General features: G+C 44.7%; 1 protein-coding gene across 2 annotated transcripts in view; it reads left to right on the top strand.

The window, feature by feature from the left end:
• Positions 1-1,925: 1,925 nt before the first annotated feature.
• Positions 1,926-19,094, top strand: part of KDR (kinase insert domain receptor) — a 31,044-nt gene continuing 13,875 nt past the window's right edge. Inside the window, exons 1-19 of one of the 2 annotated variants that reach the window (XM_072861863.1) lie at positions 1,926-1,977; positions 3,422-3,512; positions 4,028-4,224; positions 5,393-5,517; positions 5,843-6,011; positions 7,248-7,387; positions 7,583-7,751; positions 9,131-9,242; positions 9,336-9,499; positions 10,363-10,519; positions 11,627-11,747; positions 12,347-12,455; positions 13,199-13,543; positions 14,474-14,620; positions 14,773-14,904; positions 16,577-16,683; positions 17,091-17,226; positions 17,498-17,602; positions 18,812-18,925. In XM_072861863.1, the coding sequence (XP_072717964.1) occupies positions 1,926-1,977; positions 3,422-3,512; positions 4,028-4,224; positions 5,393-5,517; positions 5,843-6,011; positions 7,248-7,387; positions 7,583-7,751; positions 9,131-9,242; positions 9,336-9,499; positions 10,363-10,519; positions 11,627-11,747; positions 12,347-12,455; positions 13,199-13,543; positions 14,474-14,620; positions 14,773-14,904; positions 16,577-16,683; positions 17,091-17,226; positions 17,498-17,602; positions 18,812-18,925 (2,692 nt within the window). Of the gene's footprint in view, positions 1,978-3,412; positions 3,513-4,027; positions 4,225-5,392; positions 5,518-5,842; positions 6,012-7,247; positions 7,388-7,582; positions 7,752-9,130; positions 9,243-9,335; positions 9,500-10,362; positions 10,520-11,626; positions 11,748-12,346; positions 12,456-13,198; positions 13,544-14,473; positions 14,621-14,772; positions 14,905-16,576; positions 16,684-17,090; positions 17,227-17,497; positions 17,603-18,811; positions 18,926-19,094 lie in introns of both variants that reach the window. The other variant, XM_072861862.1, reaches the window with a different exon arrangement.

Raw genomic sequence — 19,094 nt, 5'->3', positions numbered from 1 at the left:
CATCTGACTAAATTTTAGAAAAGCCACTTTTAAAAATCAATATAGTGGCATGTTTTCTACAGATTGCATTTTTGGAAGCTCAGTTAGGAGTGCAGAAAGCACTAAAGTGAGCTACCAGTGATTCTACTGTATTCTATGGATCCTATAATACTTTCATGTGAACATTTTTCAACTTACCCCTATAATTTAGTTTGCTTTGTTGAGTAGCTAAACTGCTTTGGAGGCAAACAGTTCTTGCAGGTCATCCATCCCCTATCAAAATTTTGCTCTTTGTAGACAAACCCAAGAAAACCAGCATCACCACAAATAAAGTTATCATCAAAACTGGCTCTTTAGCAGTAGGCACCCTTGGTTCTCACTAGTTTTTTATCACCACCACATAAACCCTATGTGCAGCCTAGTCTCAGCAAGGGTCAGTTGTTTAGTAATCACTGCCAGAGTTCCCAAAATCACTTAGAAATACCAATGACCTGACCTGCAGTATGATGGAGGTGGGGATATTAATGAGGGCTACCGATTTTCTGGTTTAAGAGCTCATAAAAATAGCGAGAACACATTTTATTTGCACGGTGCCGACTTACTGCCTTTTGAACCACATGAGTCTTCTTTGACTTTTCATCGGTTTTATTGGATCTCTGGGAAAAATCAGTATAGAAATTTGGCTTCTCCCACTCCCTGTATCTTTCCGTGAGCAACAGGGGTGTAATTTCAAAGGAAATTACACTCCTCCTCCAGTACAGTAAAACAGCTGGAATTGCATAGCACGCAAAATAAAATCACTGCTTCATTAAGTTAGTCATTTGTGGATAAGCTCACATGCAGGTTTGCAGGGAAAGAGAAAAATGTGGCATGTAGAAGTACATGTATGTACATGCATGCATAATTACGTACATAGCTGTGTGTTTCTATCTACCTGATTATCTACTTATTTATATATGTATCTATCTACGCAGTTGTAGTTATTTCCCCCAGAGGCTTTATGGTCATATGTATGGATAAAACATGAATAACCACGTGTTTATTTTCCCCAAAGGACAAGCTCACAACCTTCTCTTTCAGCAGTCACTGGTTAATAATTTTGATTAAAAGGTACATTACTAGTTGGGGGTTCATTCTTGGAAAACATCACACCTTTGGTGTGAGAGGGGAATGGTTACTGCCAGCGGGTAGCATCCCGCAGAGAGCGGGATGGGGCTGTTGGGGGGTGGGAAGGGTGGCTCTCGCAGGCAGCCGTGGGATCCTGTTAGAGGTGATGTGTGGCTGGTTAGGCTGGTGGGTACATGCTACATGATTCGGGGACTCCCCCACGTTGTGAACTCAGCACTGATGCCGCCAGACACGTCAAACCCGGCTGGATTAAGTGGCTGCCAGCAGAAAGATGGCTGCACCTCGCTGCATGTGCCCCACAGGGTTGGTCTTTGGGGTCATTTCTGTTGAGGGGATTTTAAGAAACCCCAAACACGCGCAACGAAGAGCCTGGCGACGCTCAATTGCAGTGCTGCCGGCCACTCAGCCCGCGGCCCTGCTGCCGCTGGGCACGGACGAGAGCTCCGGGACGGGCGCTCCCGCGACCCCGCTCCGAGCCCCGGCAGCCCCGGCGGGCTCCGCCGCGGGGCCCTGGGGCGGGGCGAGGGGGCGGGGCCGCAGCGGGATGGGCGGGGCCGAGGTGACAAGCCCCGCCCCCAGGCACAAGAGGGGCGGTGCTGCTCGCCAGGGTCCCGCATCCCCGCCGTGCGGTGCGGCGCGGCGAGGCGCGGCGCGGCTCGGCTCGGCTCGGCTCGGCTCGGCGCGGTTTGGCGCGGCTCGGCTCGGCTCGGCTCGGCTCGGCTCGGCTCGGCTCGGCTCGGCTCGGCTCGGCTGCCGCCCCGACGGCGCCGTCGGGCAGAGGGCTCGCTTCGTGCCCCGCAGCGGCCGGCGGGCGCGGGATGGAGCTCGGTGCGGCGCGGCTGCTGGCGGTCCTGCTGTGCCTGGCTCCCGGTAAGCCCTCGGGGAGCCCCGAGTGCCCCGGGTCCGGCCTGTCGGGGAGCCGCCGGGGTCCGGCAGCCCCACGGGGCCGCCGAGGAGAGGGGGCGCGGGGATGATCGGGTGCCGGGAACGGCGCGGGTGCGGGTTTCCCGTGGGCTTGTCAGGGCTGGTAGAGCGGGTGAGGCAGTGAGAACCCCGGGGTGGGACGGGGCGCCCAGCGCTGCGGGCTTGCTCTCCTCTCCTCTCCTCTCCTCTCCTCTCCTCTCCTCTCCTCTCCTCTCCTCTCCTCTCCTCTCCTCTCCTCTCCTCTCCTCTCCTCTCCTCTCCTCTCCTCTCCTCTCCTCTCCTCTCCTCTCCTCTCCTCTCCTCTCCTTTCCTCTCCTCTCCTCTCCTGTCCCGTCCTCTCCTGTCCCGTCCTCTCCTGTCCTCCTGCCCTCTCCTGTCTGGCCGGCCGGTGCTGGCCCGTCAGAGAGGGCTGCCTGCCATGGCATAGTGTCCTGCTCGCTTGGCTCCAGCATCAGCCGTCGTTTCCGAGAGCAAAATGTCCCTGGAGCCAAATGCGGGAAACCCGTCATCAGCGAAGAACCTGCTCGGGATGCCCGTGATTAAAGCACAGGGAAATACTAGGGAAATAGGGAAGGTCCCGGTCTGGCCTCGCTTTCTTGTTGCCTGTCGTAGCTGGCTGAGCTGTCCGGGTCGGTGCGGGCTGCTGGCTCTCCCCAGTGAGGCAGGATTCCTCATGGTGATGGGAGCAGCCAGGGCGGACTGAAAATCTCTCCCTGTGGTCCTCACAAATGTTACACGAGCTGGGCTGTTGCCTCAGAGCAAGCACTGGCACCCATCGCAGCCTTCACCAGCGCGGGTGGCTCGGGGTGGGCGCAATGCAACCCCTCGCACGAATAAAGTCTGGTAGAAATAGATTTTTGCCTAACTGCTTAGAAGGAAAGAGATAACCTTAGAAAATCATGGGATAAAATAAATTCATGGGATCTCAAATTTGTGACAAACTGTGTAAAATAGTTTCTTCACATAATTCATTGATCGGCAGTCTCAAAGAACATAAGTATACTCGGTTTATTATAAGAAAATTTGGTAATCCCTTTCCCCAGGGAGTGAGATCATCAGATGAAGGTTCACTTCGTTTCAATGTTCCACATCCTCTTGTTAGACCTTGAAGTTGGCAACGCAAGAAAACAGGAACTCCACCCTGGCTGGCTGAATTGTAGTGCTCTGCAGCTAGCTCCTGACCATCTGCCTTTGCTTCCTGTTATGACAGAGTTTTTGAACTTTCTGGGATGTGTGAAAAGTCATTATTTACCCTTCACTGCTAAGTAGGTGATGTGAAAGTGTCCGCTTAAAACATACTGCATATCGCTGTATATGAGGCTTTTCTGATTGAGTAGCATTTACTTTGTTTATTGCATTGATTTGAGGGTTTTTATACATTTTTTCGCAGGTTTATTTATTTGTCTGGATCAGCCAACCCTTAGCATCCAAAAAGATGTCCTCACAATAACTGCAAATGACACTCTAAATATTACTTGCAGGTAAGGGCAAATCTGTTCAGCATGATTTTGATGGGGGTAATTTATGTAATGAGTTTTTGTACAGAATCGCAGGTGATTCGGTCTCTCTCCCGTCATCGCTCCTGTTTCTCCCTGCTCCCTTTGTGCCCCCAGCCTCGCTTTTCCCTGGCAGACTGTAGAAACGATCTTAAAGGGTTGCAGAAGGGAGAGCTGGGGAGTGCAGGGTGTCCGGGAGGAGGAAGCGTCAGCCAGGTCCTGGTGGAGCCCACTGGTGAGCCACGCTCTTGACTCTCCCTTTCGGGTGCTGTGTCACTTAGATTCAGCAGAACGTAAATCTCAGGTCGCTTTCTTACAGGTATTAACAATAGATCGATTTACATGAATTTATCCTATGATGTGGCTTGGTGTTCCATGTGACGGGATGAAGCCCGTTCCTCTCCATAGCCATAGAGACTAGCGGGGCTGGTGTCCGCCACCTTGGCATCAGTACTGGCGCTCATCGCATGCTAATGCTCCTCTAATGTTTGCTTTCCCAGCGGTCAGAGACCACTGGAGTGGTCCTGGCCAAGCAACCAGAGCAGTGCTGAAAAGCGTATCTCTGTGACAGACTGCAGCAATGGCCCCTACTGCAAGACACTTACTCTCCTCAATGTCATTGGCAATGACACAGGGGACTACAGGTGCCTTTACAGGGACAACCAGGCAGCTACAACCATTTATGTCTATGTTCAAGGTAAGTGCTTACACAGTTCTTAGGTGGCTCTTCCCCTAGCCTCAAGAGGAAAAACTGATATCAAGTATCTCAAAATGGTTTTGACATTAAAATTTCTTAATCTTAGTTTTTGATCCCGTGAAACTGGTTTTTTTCTTGTTTTCGTGTTGAGTAATTACATGCCAGTATGCTAGTTGCCATCAATAGAAAAGCCTTTGTACCTGTAATTTTGAACTGACCTGTCGTATGCAGTACTTGGTCTGCTATTCTCCTCCACCCAGAACTTAGCATACATATCTTCACTGCGCTCTGAGCCTGTCCTCATGACTGAAGAGCTATTACTGACCTCAGCAGGCATTTCATGCGAGGGAGGATTACAGAGATTGTATATTTATTAAAAATGACAGCTCTGATCCCTTTTACAATTTGTACTATCTGATACCATTCAAAAAAAAAAAACCCAAACCCCAAAACGTGAACTTCCATACATCTGCGGACTGTAATGGTAAAATCTATTTAGGCTTTAAAAGATAAGTTTTCAAACTCAGGCTGTCAGTTGTATTGGTAGGAACACAGCTGAGCATCGCAGACACTGCAAAGCCCCCAGTTATACACTCAGCTTAAGTAAGCACATTCATTGAGGCATCTGCCTTTTTGCACTGATGGCTTGGTACCCGTTTTCTGGTGCACCCTGTTTCCTTTTTATTGTTAACTTACAGTTACCATTTTGAAAAATAGGATGTTATTATATACACGGGTTAGCTTGTTTTATAAGGTCACAAACTTACTTTTTTTTTGGTCTGACTTTGAAAAGGATGCTGCCATTGGGGGAGCCAATGTAGCATGTCACTACTTTTAAATGATATTTCCTGTAATACTTATGCGAGGAAAGTCACACTAGGGTAAATCAGATTTTTGTCAGTACAAAGACTGTGGTGGCAGGAAGCTATTCTCCAAAGTGCGCACTGCTGCTGATAGCTGTTTTGAGAATAATGATCTTGTAAAGCTAGGGAGGGGGTCTGTAAAAATATGTCCCCCCTGTTTAGTCTCATCGTTTAAGTGTTTTACCACGTAGAAAAGAATAAAACTGATTTGAGAAGAAATAGACAGGGAAAGAACAAAATTGGAAAACTTTCCTCCGTAATCACGTGACAAATAATACCCATTTACCAATTGAATATTCTTCCAGATTACAGATCTCCATTTGTGACTTCAGTTAGTGATCAGCTTGGCATTGTATACATCACTAAGAATAAAACTGTGGTAGTGCCGTGCCTTGGAACCGTATCAAATCTCAATGTATCTCTACATGCGGTAAGGAAAAAAACCCATTATTGTAAGAGTTAGTTGAAATTGCTGTGACATAAATACGTTGCCTGAAGTATAAATATGTTTCTTTAAAACTTCTTTCTATTCTTGGGAATTTTACAGCCTGTGATTACAAAGGTGAGTGCTGTAACTGTACTCGTCCATGGTCCTGCGCTCTCAAAGTGCAGAGTGATGGCCTATGAAAGGGAGATTGCCTGAGCTAAGATGTTAAAACTGGGACCCCTGCGGTTATGGAAAATGTTGGACTTGAAAATTCAGGGCTGTTTGATTTTTGAAATCTGACTATGTATTTTATCAATATTTCAAACAGAAATATCCAGAAAAGATATTTGTTCCTGATGGTAAATCAATTTCGTGGAATAATAAAAAAGGCTTCACTATACCCAGTCATTTAATCAACTATGCGGGCATGGTCTTCTGTGAAGCTAAAATAGATGATGAAAGCTATCAGTCTGTGATATACATAGTCGCAGTTGTAGGTAAGCCAAAGTTTTTTTTTCTCTATAGCCAATGTTATTTTGCTCACTACAACATACTGAACCAATTACATTTGGTTGGACTCTAGGTTATTCAATACTGACAATGCAGCTAATGCAAAATGGATGTTGTGATATATATTACTTTTCTTTTAAATGCAATGTATTGTGTTCTTTCTGGTTGATCATTAGGATAAGTGCTTCTATTTTTAGTGTTACGTAGATGCCAGGGATTTTTTTTTTCCTGACAATGCAAGCCTTTTTCCTAAAATCACTCTACTTTATTCACTTATCCAGGATCCAAGTCATAGTTGAAGGGAATTAGAGGCAGGCATCCATCAGCAGCAGATGGGAGGGAATTGCTCTGAGGGGGTACCAAGGGAATGGGGGATCTGAAGGTCACACTAGGAGCTATGTTGTCTTCTCTCCTTCAGACCTATGTCCTGACTCTGACAGGAGTTTATGCTGTCCTGGTATATTTTGTCAGTTGTTCATCAAAACCCGGGAGTAACATGATGATTCTGTGGAGCCTCAAGCCTTAGCTGAAACTGCAGCTCTTTCTCTTTTGACTCTGAAGACACAACGACCACTTCAGGTGGCTGGTTGGCACCAAGCCAGTCTCGCCTTGCTTGGCAGGAAGACATAGCAGTCCTCCATCCTCTACTCTGTGCAGCAGGCTCTTGCTTCTCCACCAAATTCATCAGTCTTCACTCTGATTTGGAACAAATTCAGAATTTCTGCAGAATTTCTGCATTCAGAATATTCTAGTTTGGAATATTTTAAATATTTTAAGTCTACAAAGTAGACTTTGGATAGTTTTACCGATGCCAGACTGTCATTCTTAACAAAGTTCCCACTTATTGCTGGGGGTGGAGATGTATGTCCTTTAGCTTCAGGTCTCACAAGGGTAAGAAGAAGGTGTCTAAGGCAGAGGAACTGTGTGGGTCACTGTCTCCTGCCTGCTCCCACCGCCGGGGGGGCTCTGATCAAGTGCATACATCCTGCTGCGCCGTGTCTGACGCGGCTCTCAGATGGGAAATGCTCAGAGCAGGCACATCCTCTCCCTCCAGGCTCCTTTGTACACCCGTCATCATGCTGCAGTGGGGCATTGAGGGGCCGCATTGTAGCTCAGATTTCGGTGGGATTTTCGGCGAATTTGGCTGGGAAATTTGGTGCTGAGTGCTGTAAAGAAACCTCTTCTTACCCCCATGTTTTGTGTGTGCCTTTTTCTTCCTCTAGGATACCGAATTTATGACCTGACGATGAACCCACACTACCAAGTAGAGCTGGCAGTGGGAGAAAAACTTGTTCTCAATTGCACCGTAAGAACAGAGCTGAATGTAGGAATCGATTTTAAATGGGACTACCCTTCTGTCAAGGTAAATCTGTAATAACTTAAAGGTGCCAACATCCCAATGAAATTTGATTTAGTTATAATGTCACTCCCAGCTTTATAATATTGACAAAGTAGATGATAATATACAAATAAATTGCTAGTATATACAGGTGTGAAAAGTGTGACAGGAGGAATAACAATAAAATTCCCAAACACTTCTGTCTTTTATCTATTACAGGAAAAACATGCAACCATAAGGGATTTAAAAACCACTGCAGGAGAAATAAAGAAGTTTGTAAGCACTCTTACTATCGACAGCGTGTCCTTAAGTGACAAAGGTCGATATACTTGTGCAGCATCCAGTGGCCGTATGAACATGAAAAACAGCAGTTACTTCATTATCCATGGTATGGCATCTTCCCCTTTAGTTTTGTTGGTTGCTTCAGATTTGGAATTGATTACTGGGATGCAGAAGGCATCTCAGTGATGAATCAAACGACAGAAATAAACCAAACTGCAGCTACAGTATTTCTCTTGCACCCACTGTAGGATTATTTTTATACCACAACCCTAGCTAATTATAAGATTTTAAAGGATCCTGTATGTTACTGAAAGCTGTAGAATCCCATAGGAAAATGGGCAGTAAAATAAACTGAGGTAAGCCTCTGGTCCTCTTCTGTGTTGACCTCCTTGAGGTCCTGTAAAGCTGGATTTTTGTAGATGACTTTGTGTAAGGGTTGCCTGTTCTCACTCCAGGTGAACTTCTGCTAGATTCTGGTGGCTCTGTGGGACAAGAGTCTGGGTGGGCATGAATGAAGCTAAGAAAATAAAACTTTCAGCTTTTACATTATGAATAGGTGAATCACATGGAGTTTTGGTCATACGGAAATGATGCAAAGGAAACAACTTTGGCTAAGTGCATAGATAAGTACGAGACCACATCCTACAGCCTTTTCTCAAGCCCCTCTTGGGCACAGCCCTAGTGGCTCCACTGGCTCACTTCTAGAAACAAACTGCCAGCATGAGCACGGCCCATTTTTAATCACTGAGTCAGACAAAGGGGTTTATATTTTCAAGGAGACTGGTTTTCCTGACTTCTGATTTCAGGGGCCTGAATATTAATGGCTCTTTTTCTTTTTTTTTAACATTCAGACTTATTATGTGGCACAGTGATTCAAGATAGACCCAGTTTTCTCCTGGGTTCTTTCTGTTTCTCTTCAGAAGCCAAAGCCAGATCATGTGCTATAGTGAGTGTACCAGATATCAAGTTGATACCATCCTAAATCTTAGCCAAAAGGCTAATCACTGTCTTAGTCTGAATGCAAGTCTATAGCTTATAACAAGCAATGTAAATAATTTCAAAGTATTCTGTGGCTGCAATGGTTCAAATACATACTTCAGAAGAGGCTGAAAGTATCTAACTTTATCACATTGTAGTTTTGAATTCTATTATTTCCTGGAATGAGTAGATCAAGCCAGTTTTATGATATTTATTTATTTATTTATTTATTTATTTATCTATCTGTCCTGCCAGCTGAGTCTTGTCTCTGATTTCCAGAGCTCCTCGGTGGGGGAACTGGTCCGCTCCTCTGTGCAAGGGAAAGGACTGGGTATTCATGGTGGGTCCAGAGCCCACCAGCTCTCTCCAGTTTGGAGCTAACTGTGCTTTACCAGTGGCGTCCTGTCACTGGCCTCTATTTGTCATCTGCTGTTATGTGCTAACCCAAACGGAGACCACTTACGCTTTTGTCCACATGGAAAGACAATTTCATTTAATTTTTTGCAGAAAGTCCTTTTATTCACCTGGAGAGAATGGAGAATGTGGTCGAGACAAGGTTAGGTGATACAGTCAAAATTCCTGTCAAGTTTAAAGGATATCCTCCACCAGAGGCAAAATGGTAAGAATCGGGACACAATATGTTTGAAAAACTGAGCTATTCTTTGTCAAGGTAAATCTCTAAAGTATTCAAAGCGCTCTGTGTTTTCTTCAGGTATAAAAATGGAAAAGCCATCAACACAAATCATACAGTTAAACTTGGCTACACATTACTGATCACTGAAGCAACTGAAAAGGATGCTGGGAATTACACTGTTGTCCTTACAAACCCTACTAACAAGATGCAGAAGAGACATACGTTTACCCTGCTTGTCAATGGTGAGTGGCGTACAGGGGTACCTTTCTTTCACGTGTGGATGTGGTGTAGTACCATTCTTAGGATTAAATTCATCCCAGAGCTATGAAGATTTAAGTGGGGGTGGTGGCCAGGAGGAGAGCACTTGAACCTGAGCCCTGGGAGGGCAGAGGTGGCCCGTCTCTCCTGGCTCCAGGATGTGCTGGTTGAGAGGCTGCAGGCTCCTGGTGTTGTTGATGTGATGATACTTTGTATGTGTTTTTTGTTTTCTGTATATTATTTATTTGCCTCTGCATCCTGCTCTTTTCCTGCCTTCCTTGCTGGCTGTGCTGCCAGAGTCCTCCCCCACCCTGCTCCATCCTGGCCCTGTCCCACCTCGCCCATCCTTCCTGCCTCACGCCGGCTGTCCCTCCCCTTCTGCCCTGCCTTGTGCAACCCTCCTCCTCCTCCTCCTCCTCCTCCTCCTCCTCCTCCTCCTCCTCTTCCTCCTCCTCTCTGCTTCCCAGGAAACAGCCTAGCCCCCATGCTTTGAAGACAGCAGGTCTTGGAAAGGGCAGTGAGGCTACATGCAGTGGAATCAGGGCTGGGGAATAATATGCATTTAAAGTTTGGGGATGGTGGTGGGAGTTCGAGGGCTGCATTTTAAACCAGGGGGTAATGAAGGGAGATTTTCTAGGAGATAGTAAGCATTGAGTCTTGAGGGCCTGATCCTCAAGGTGTTGGGCAGGTTCACCTCTTCCCAACACATCCTTGTTCCTTGGAGGTGCTCTGCATTGCGCTCGGACGTGGGGCACAGTGTGAGTTACTCACCGTGAGTCTAACGCGTGTAGGCGGTGCCGTTGGGGAGCCATTAGCATGCAGTGTAACCTGCTGCTCTCTCCTCCAGTCCCCCCCCAGATCGGCGAGAACGCGCTGCTGGCCCCCGTCGACTCCTATAAGTACGGCTCGACGCAGGCGCTCACCTGCACTGTCTACGCCGTCCCACCGCCTGCCACCATCCTCTGGCACTGGCAGCTGGAGGAGGAGTGCACTTTCAGCCCCCAGTGAGTACTAAGCCCTTGCCATCTGCTGCGGCTTATGGAGCTCTTGAGGGTTGTTTGGGTTGGAGGGGTTTTTTTGTGTGCATCTCTTCTCCAGGCTCATTACCGAGTGCAAACCCAATGGCCAATGAAGAAAAGATTGTTGTACTTAACAGGCAGATCATTGCAGGCAGGCTCTGCTGAGGTTGTCATCGGTGGTGGTGAGTTGCAGAGGCAAGGGCCACCCACAGCGAGGAGCCAGCAGCGCCTGCGTGTTGCCGTCATGCCTTCTTGAAGGGCATCTTGGCTTGCGTGGGGTTTCAAATGCAGCTATCTGCGTGCCCTTCCCTCAGGTCTCCCCATGGGATGCAGGCCCAAAGCTCCATCCCAAACATAGGAAACTTGCTGTTTATGCTAATTACGGATCTTGGTGGTGGTTTTTTTTTCTTGTGCTCAAGTGCCGAGTTTGACGGTGCTCTTTATCTGTGTGAAAGTGTATCTCGGAGGAAGTACACTGATTGATGTTGGGGAATGATAGAGAGAGTGCCTGACTGAGGTTCACGCAGCTTCCCTTATCTGGGCCTGCCATAAGCCCAGATTTCCTTTAAAAAAAAAAAAAAGGCCAGGAAAAAAAAAGCATTCTTCTTTCCTGTTGTTGTTTTTAAAATGATTTCCACTAGTTTCTTCCTTTGGTGCCTGGTTGCTTCCTACACAATGGCTACTGTCCTCAAGAAATTCTTGTAGGGAGTTCAGTGATTTCTATGTCTCTCTGTCTTCCTTTGAACTAAATTAACTTGAATCATCCATTTATGAATGGAGGTTTGTTCCCAGAATAGCTGCTTCCCTCCAAGCATCCTGATTGAGCTGACACAGGCAGATTAATTAGGAAATTCACCTTTCAGCTTGGGGGTTTCTTATTTTACAGAGCACAAAGGTCTCAGAAGGTTATAGGGTGCAATTTAATAGAAATGTTTCCAGAAACGTACCCTTCCCTCCCATATGCAGGCTGTGGCCAGTGATGCATCTGATTTATAGATAAATATCTGCATGTTATAAAGAGAAGACAAAACGACTCTCTTGAAGGGCAAGTATTCATCTTATCTAATGCATATGTCTCTGCTTATATCTCAGGAAAGTTCGCTCAGGAGCCAATCCGTATGCATGCAGGAAATGGAAAGTGATCTCGGAGAGAAAGGGTGGGAATCAGGTTGAAATAAAGCACCGAGTTGTTAGTATTGCTGGGAAAACAAAGGTGAGCAGATTTTCTTTTCTGTTGGTTGGGGATGATTAGCCCTGTTCAGCAGTCCACATATCTAGAAATATATCACTAGAGATGAGACTCCTTTCACCTAACGTTAAACTGGGGGCTCTACTCACAGCTAGTCATGCAAGCTTCTACTGAAGCCAATAGGCAGAGGTAGACACTTTCAAGTCCTTTAGACACTGACTTTAGACATTGAGGACCATAACCTACTTAGATTTCAGTGGTTACCTTTTAGTGGTCTGAAGTTAGGTGAGTTAACCTTGCCAGTTAACTGTGACAGGGAGAAGCTGGAGAGACTGAAGAGCAGAAAAAGTTGTGAGTGCAGCATTTATTAACACATACTGAAGTCTGCCTTCTGGCAGGCTGCTTTTTCTTGTTTTCTTTTGCCTGATTGGTACAGACTTAAGGAAAAAAATGTAACGTCAGGAGGGGACTGTGCTCCTGCTGTGCCATGGATTTGTGCTATGGAGGGAATTTTGGTTTTGCAGATATCTGCAGAGCACTTTGCTGAGCTGTTGAGGTGGTTGGGCTCACGTATGTAATTTAGCACTGATGTGATATGAAATTGCTCGATTGTTCTTTTGCAGACTGTGAGCACCCTCGTGATTCAAGCAGCGAATGTATCTGCTTTGTATAGATGTATGGCTATGAACAGAGCTGGGTCAAGTGAGAGAGTTATCTCCTTTCATGTGACCAGTAAGTATACCCTGTGGACAACAGCCGTGTTAAAGTAATGTTATTTCGTCTGTTTTGCTAATGATAGCTGCTTCAACGTTGTTGTCTGATTCCTGTCCCTTATAAAATCCTTTCATTCTTTAGGAGTTTAGGTTTTCTAAGGTTTTCCTAATGCAGCCTTTAAAGTCACTGCCTAACTTCAGCCAAGTGGTTAGTTCTGCTGGCATCAGTGGACAGGCAGTCCTGTGAAAATGATGCAAAATGGGCACTCTTGTCCTGAGAGTGCTTGCTATTGGTCTTTTGCAATCACTTAAAAGAGCTACAGAGAAAATATGGTAGTGTCACAAAATAAGTAAAGACGTACTGTAAAAGCTAAGACTAACATTTTCAAAAACAGTGGCAAAGAGCTTCCGTCTTCTTGAAATTCCGTCCCCATATTCACATGCTGAAATAATATTTTAATCCAAATCTAAAAGTGAACTTTAAGATAATGCTAAGAATCATCTTAGGTTGCCAGAAGTTTCTACAGTAAGAGGAACTATATTCATTACACAGGCCTTTCTTTGATCCATTTTAAATGTATAATTTTTAATGACATTTTACTCTTTACACAAATGATTGATTGATTTTTCGTGTTTTGTTTCCTTATTTACAACTGGCCAAGATGAGGATAAGGCTGTACTTGTAAAATGGCTTTTTCAAGTTACTGTTGGCAACAAAATGTGCAACCTAATAGGAACTTCTTTTATTTGTTTAACTTGCAGGGGGTCTTGAAATTAATCTCCAGCCTCGGAATCAGCTCACAGAGAAGGATAACATATCCTTGCAATGCACAGCGGACAAATTCACCTTTGAGAAGCTATCATGGTACAAACTCAGTGCTCACGCTTCGCAGACTCCCTTTGGAGGGCTGCCCATGCCTGTTTGCAAGAACCTTAATGCTCTCCAGAAGCTGAATGCAACAGTTTCAAATACCAATGGTGAAAATGTCACCTTAGAGCTCATCCTCCGTAACATCTCCCTCCAGGATGGAGGAGACTATGTTTGCATTGCTCAGGACAAAAAGGCTAAAACACAGCACTGCCTGGTGAAGCACCTCACTGTTCAAGGTACAGATCTCTTACTGTGAACCAAAATGGGTGGTTGTGTATGAAAATTATTGCAGTAGTATCAGGTTTTGGTATCTTCAGGCCTTGCATGTGCTGGCTTAATGGTGCACTCAGTTTGTTAAATAGATTTAGACCATTTGTTGTAACATGCAGGTCTGGGGCTTGTCCGGGCAGCAGAGACTTACTATTTAATCAGTACCACTGAAGAAATACTGACTGAGCCACTGTGCTGTACAAGGAGATGCGTTTGGCTTTTGCACAAATAATGGCATGTGTTTAGCTCAATAACTTCTCAGTTTTACTTTTCAAAACACGTTTTTCCCTCTGTCTGTTTATGCATGTGTGTATTCATAACATTAATGCTACTGCTTTGTGTCACTGACTCTTGAGTTTGAAGTAGTGTCTATAATTTAAAACTGTCACAAAGTGATGCTAGTATTCAGGTGCAAGCAATGCAAGCTGATAATCAATCAACTTTTCACACAAATAGTGATGACTTTGCTTTGGGACCTAGACATCTGGGCTGATTAGGCAGATTCAGGAAAATATCTGTGTATGTTCATGGGCTGTCCTGAATGGACGTTTGATGGACCAGCAGTATCAGACTTCTCGTAATGACCCTGGAAATAGAAATGTGAGAGAAGCAATTTCTTACCTATTCCCTCGTCCCTCAGCAGCCTGAGCAGTTACAAATTAAACCATCTAAAGCAGGTTGCATCAATACTGTTAAAATTTCCTTGGCTATTATATTTTTTTCATGTCATGTGTAAATTTAACTATGATGTTAACATGAGCACTGTGGCTGTTGGTGTTATAAAAGGATTTGAGACTTACTGGGCCAAGCATGTAGAGTGTCATCAAGTGCTATTACTGCAAAAATGGCTGTTTTCTTTAATAATCAGTAATTTTGCCATATTTTCAAACCAACAGAGCCCATGGCACCCACACTCATAGGAAATCTGGAAAATCAAACAACAAACATTGGTGAAACCATAGAAGTGTCATGCACAGCGAATGGCATTCCTCCTCCAAACATCATGTGGTTTAAAAATAACGAAACCCTTGTTGAAGATTCAGGTGAGGATTGCTCCTTTGCTATAATTTTCTATCACTTAAGGGCTTTCTTTCATGGGACTCACTGCTGATTTTCACCATGAAAAGTTTCATTTTGAATTTTTAACACAAAGTGGTATAAAAATAGCAGAACTAAGAATCATGATTTTTCCCAGGTATTGTTTTGAAAGATGGAAACAAAACACTAACCATACGTCGAGTGAGGAAGGAAGATGGAGGGCTATACACCTGCCTTGCCTGTAACATCCTTGGATGCAGAAAAGCAGTGGCTTTTTTTTCAGTGGAAGGTTAGTGTTAGCTTCTTTCCTGATTGTGCATGAAATCTTTATAATCACTAAAAGGAAAATCTACTGGCTATCCTGATCAGAGATCTGAAAATACACCACGAGATTTGCAAAAAGTCCTGACCATTCCTATCAAGCGCAAGTTGGGTGCTGTCATAGCCATCATAATCCCAGCTGTTGAAGCTGACACGTTCTTCTCCACAGCGTTGTTTAGTGCTTTTCAACAAAAGTTGAATCTATCTTGTGGTTGCAAAGAAAAACTCTGCCAGTCTGTATTACATGCAAACCTGTACAACAGAGCCTACCTAAACCTCCAGATATCCTGGGGCATCTCTATTGTCTTGGCAATGTAATTGTCATACTATGTTTTTTAACAGTTGTAACTTTTTAAGCTATGTCATTGCTGTCACAGCATTTAAGGAAAACAGAGTGATGAATTTGTGCAAGAGTGATCACTCTGTTGTGATTGCCATCCCATTTCAGTGGTAGGAACAGGTAGCAGTTTTGGATTAGGGAACTCCAGCCTCAATCCACCAAGCTCTGCAAGTAGCCTATGTGAGACCCATCTCTCACTTGTTCCAGTCCTGTTGTGGCACACTGAAATGCAATTCGCAATAATAAACAATAAATCCTAACGAGAGGTTAATCTGCAGCCTGAGTAGCTGGAACCATGATGGACTTTCCACCAAGAGTTGCAATGAGAAGCCTCGAACTAAAAGCTCCTTGCCCTTGATATTAGTACATTTGCAAAATTTAGTCACTGAATCCTTCACAAACCTCTGTCTTCTAAGTCAGGGTGATTGTCCAATCTGTAATTAATGCAGTATCCTGTTATTCTTATAGGTCCCATTAGGATATTAAGGTGTTGAGCAATATGTTTACATGGGGTGGAAATTATCTGCAGCTGACATCAATGTGGATTTCAGCTGATGTGGTAAATATGGCTGGGGCATGTCTGTAAAAGTTGGAAATCTGTGTAGGACATACTGTTTCACTCTAAGAAATTTATAGTGCAGCTCATTGGCATCATGCAACGGAGTGTGCTACTGTGTAGGAAAATCTGTATGGTGCAAGGGATGAAATACAGGAGCATGATGTGGCGAACGGGAGCTGAAAAAGAGAGCTGCTCCTGCGTATTAATAGATGTTCAAGTGGTATCTGCTGGAGACTATTTCACTGGAAAAGGGATGTTGTAAATAAGACCTTATTTTCACATGTTCTTGTAGAACCACGTTTTTTCATGCCCCAGCTGAAGCACGTAAAGAGACAAGAGAGAGATTGTTCTCTGGGTCATTCTCACAGCACTTTATTTACTATATGACGGGTTTTTTTCAGTTTCTGGTGAAAGAGTTATTCATTCTGAGTATTCTAAAACAATGATTTCTTTTAAAAATGTGAGATTTTACTTTTTTATATTTGCCAAAGGTCCAGATACTGTCCTTGGAACAAAGCTGGTGCTACGAAATTGGGTGGTGTGTAAAACAGCACAAAACTAAGTGTAATATTCCAACATAAAAACCCAAGCTTTTTGTTTTGTTTTGCTTTCATTTCCTTGCTCCATGTTGCACTTTTAAAACGAACCTTCAGAACAAGGACCTCCATTCTCTACTTTAATGAATGAACAAAACCAATACGCTTCCAAGTATCACTCAGATATTCATTTATTTCTTCCCAGGCACTGAAGAGAAAACAAATCTGGAGCTCATTATCCTCGTTGGCACTGCAGTGATTGCCATGTTCTTCTGGTTGCTTCTTGTAATCATCCTCCGAACCGTTAAGCGGGTAATGAAAAAATTCTCATACTGTCCTATCAGCACTGGTCTTGCATGACAAATGAGAGCTGACTTGAGGCCTTTTGTGTTGTTTCTTTCCATTGTTCTTAAATCAACAGACACATTTTTTCTCTCCATGCCGTAACATTCTTGCCTGGAACCAGGGGCACAGAAATTTGTTTTTAATTGAACAGACCCTCACAGGAGAGAAAATGTTTCAGCTGCTTTTGTTTATTTAAAAAAAAAAAAAAAAGTGCAAGTAATTAACGATGATCACACTCACGATGACATGGTGTAGGGAAATGGTAGCCTGACATTTCTGGGAAATAGTGGAACACTTAAAAGTGAGAAAATGGCACTTTGTCTGCACATCACCAGCAAAAAGTCTGTGTAACTACAACTAATACCATTTTCCAGGCCAACGGAGGGGACATGAAGACTGGCTACTTGTCAATCATCATGGATCCTGATGAAGTCCCTATAGACGAGCACTGCGAACGGCTCCCGTATGATGCCAGCAAGTGGGAGTTTCCCAGAGACCGGCTAAAGCTAGGTGTGTCTTCATTGCACGAGCCATTTAGTGATACTGCAGCCAGCCCTGTGCTGGGGAGTGTTTCAGGTCCTGGCTTGCCATGGGGCTGCCCTGATGCAGGACCCCCGGGTGGGCTCTGTGGTCCCATAGGATATAACTCATCCTTTCCCCATTATCAGCCCTCTGTTAATTTCTGATACATAAATTCAGTTTAGAGTTGCTGTTTATTCTGCACCTTTTGCCCACAGTACCAGGCAAATAAATCAGAGTATGTTCATCTTCTCACTTCAAGGTAAACCTCTTGGGCGTGGAGCTTTTGGCCAGGTCATAGAAGCAGACGCGTTTGGGATCGACAAAACTGCTACCTGCAAAACAGTGGCGGTCAAAATGCTTAAAGGTAAAAATGATGACTAAAACTTCACTTTGAATACACAATATAGGGGTAATTGCCAATACTATAACCAGTAGATAGAAAAAAATCAAAATGTTTGTACCAATGGTGTATACAAGTTTAGCTTAACAGTTGATGGCATGAAGCAATGATTAGGGAAAGTACATGCCTTTACCTCATGGATAATTGGAGCAATGCCACCGTGGTTTCTTAGCCATAGCTTTATAGATCTACTCAGGTTCAGAATATAAAATTGCTCCTGCAAGCAATTTGCATGTGTCCATTTTTGCCTCATGCAGCCTGGTAGGGAGCTTTCTGCAAGTCTCAGACAATGGCTTAGGCATGCTCCAAAATGAGTAATAGTTTTGAATAACTTTCTCCTCACTTTAAATCATATTATAGTGCCTTGCATTCGCCACAGGAAAGTTGAGAGCTGCGGTTCCCAGACACACTGTTCCTGAGGAGGACGTAGCTGGGGCAGCAAAATGGGGCTCCCAGTAGCCAGGGGCTGTATCCCACCATGTGGTGTACTGGAGGAAGGGTGGGAAAGCTGGGGGATTTCTAACAGTACCATGTGAGCAGTCGCAAGCACAGGCAAGACCTATTGCACACTCGTTGAGATAAGTGTGCAGTAATGACAATAAAAATTAGAAAACCCTGTCCCTCCAGCTTCCTAGTGCTTATGCAGCCTGCAGAGAGCTGCCTCCTCTGCCCCTCTCTCCCCACTGCTTCAGCCCTTTCCTCTTCCCCTTCTGTCCCTGTGGGATGAGGACACCAGCCATGTCTCCAGGCTTTTGGTGAGGCTGCAGGGTCAGGCATGTTTGGCCCTGGCCCTATCCCCCCCAGTCCGTGGACCCGTTGGACCCTTAGCGTGGACCCCAGCAAACGCTATGGGACAATGTTTCTAGCTGTTCTTGGTTGGAAGGGTCAAATGGCATAGTACAAACTGCTCAAAAGGTCTTTAGGAAAAAAAGGTGTTTGCTAATCTGGGTTGTTCGTGTCCCTGTTCTGCCCTTGGCAAATTTTGGAAAATGTTTAAAAGCAGAGCAAAACCAACCCTGTCAGGCATGTGCCTAGCTTTCATCAGTGTCCTGCAGCACAGCTGATCCAGGCTACCAACCAACAAGACTTCTCAAAGTATCAGAAGAGAACGCAGAGGAGGGGAAAACCTTTCTGTCTGTGATGCTCCTGATCTGTGTTGTTTTACCTCTGCAGAGGGTGCAACCCATAGTGAGCACAGAGCACTTATGTCAGAGCTGAAGATCCTCATTCATATCGGCCACCATCTCAACGTTGTCAATTTACTTGGAGCTTGCACAAAGCCAGGAGGTGAGTAACTTCTCAGTGGGTGGAAAGGTGCTAATGAAAACCATATTTCTGCCATTTCTGCTGCATAGAAAATTGAGTTTCAAAATTAAGATCTGGAAGAAATTGTCTTCTTTTTTTAAAAAGAAATTCTGATAAGAGTGAGCAGGTCCAGAGGGTGGAATAAGGGCTC

The sequence above is a fragment of the Ciconia boyciana genome, chromosome 5, assembly GCF_034638445.1.
Source record: "Ciconia boyciana chromosome 5, ASM3463844v1, whole genome shotgun sequence".
Taxonomy (NCBI): domain Eukaryota; kingdom Metazoa; phylum Chordata; class Aves; order Ciconiiformes; family Ciconiidae; genus Ciconia; species Ciconia boyciana.
Note: the sequence above shows the minus strand (reverse complement) of the source record. Positions and strands in the feature narration are given on the sequence as shown.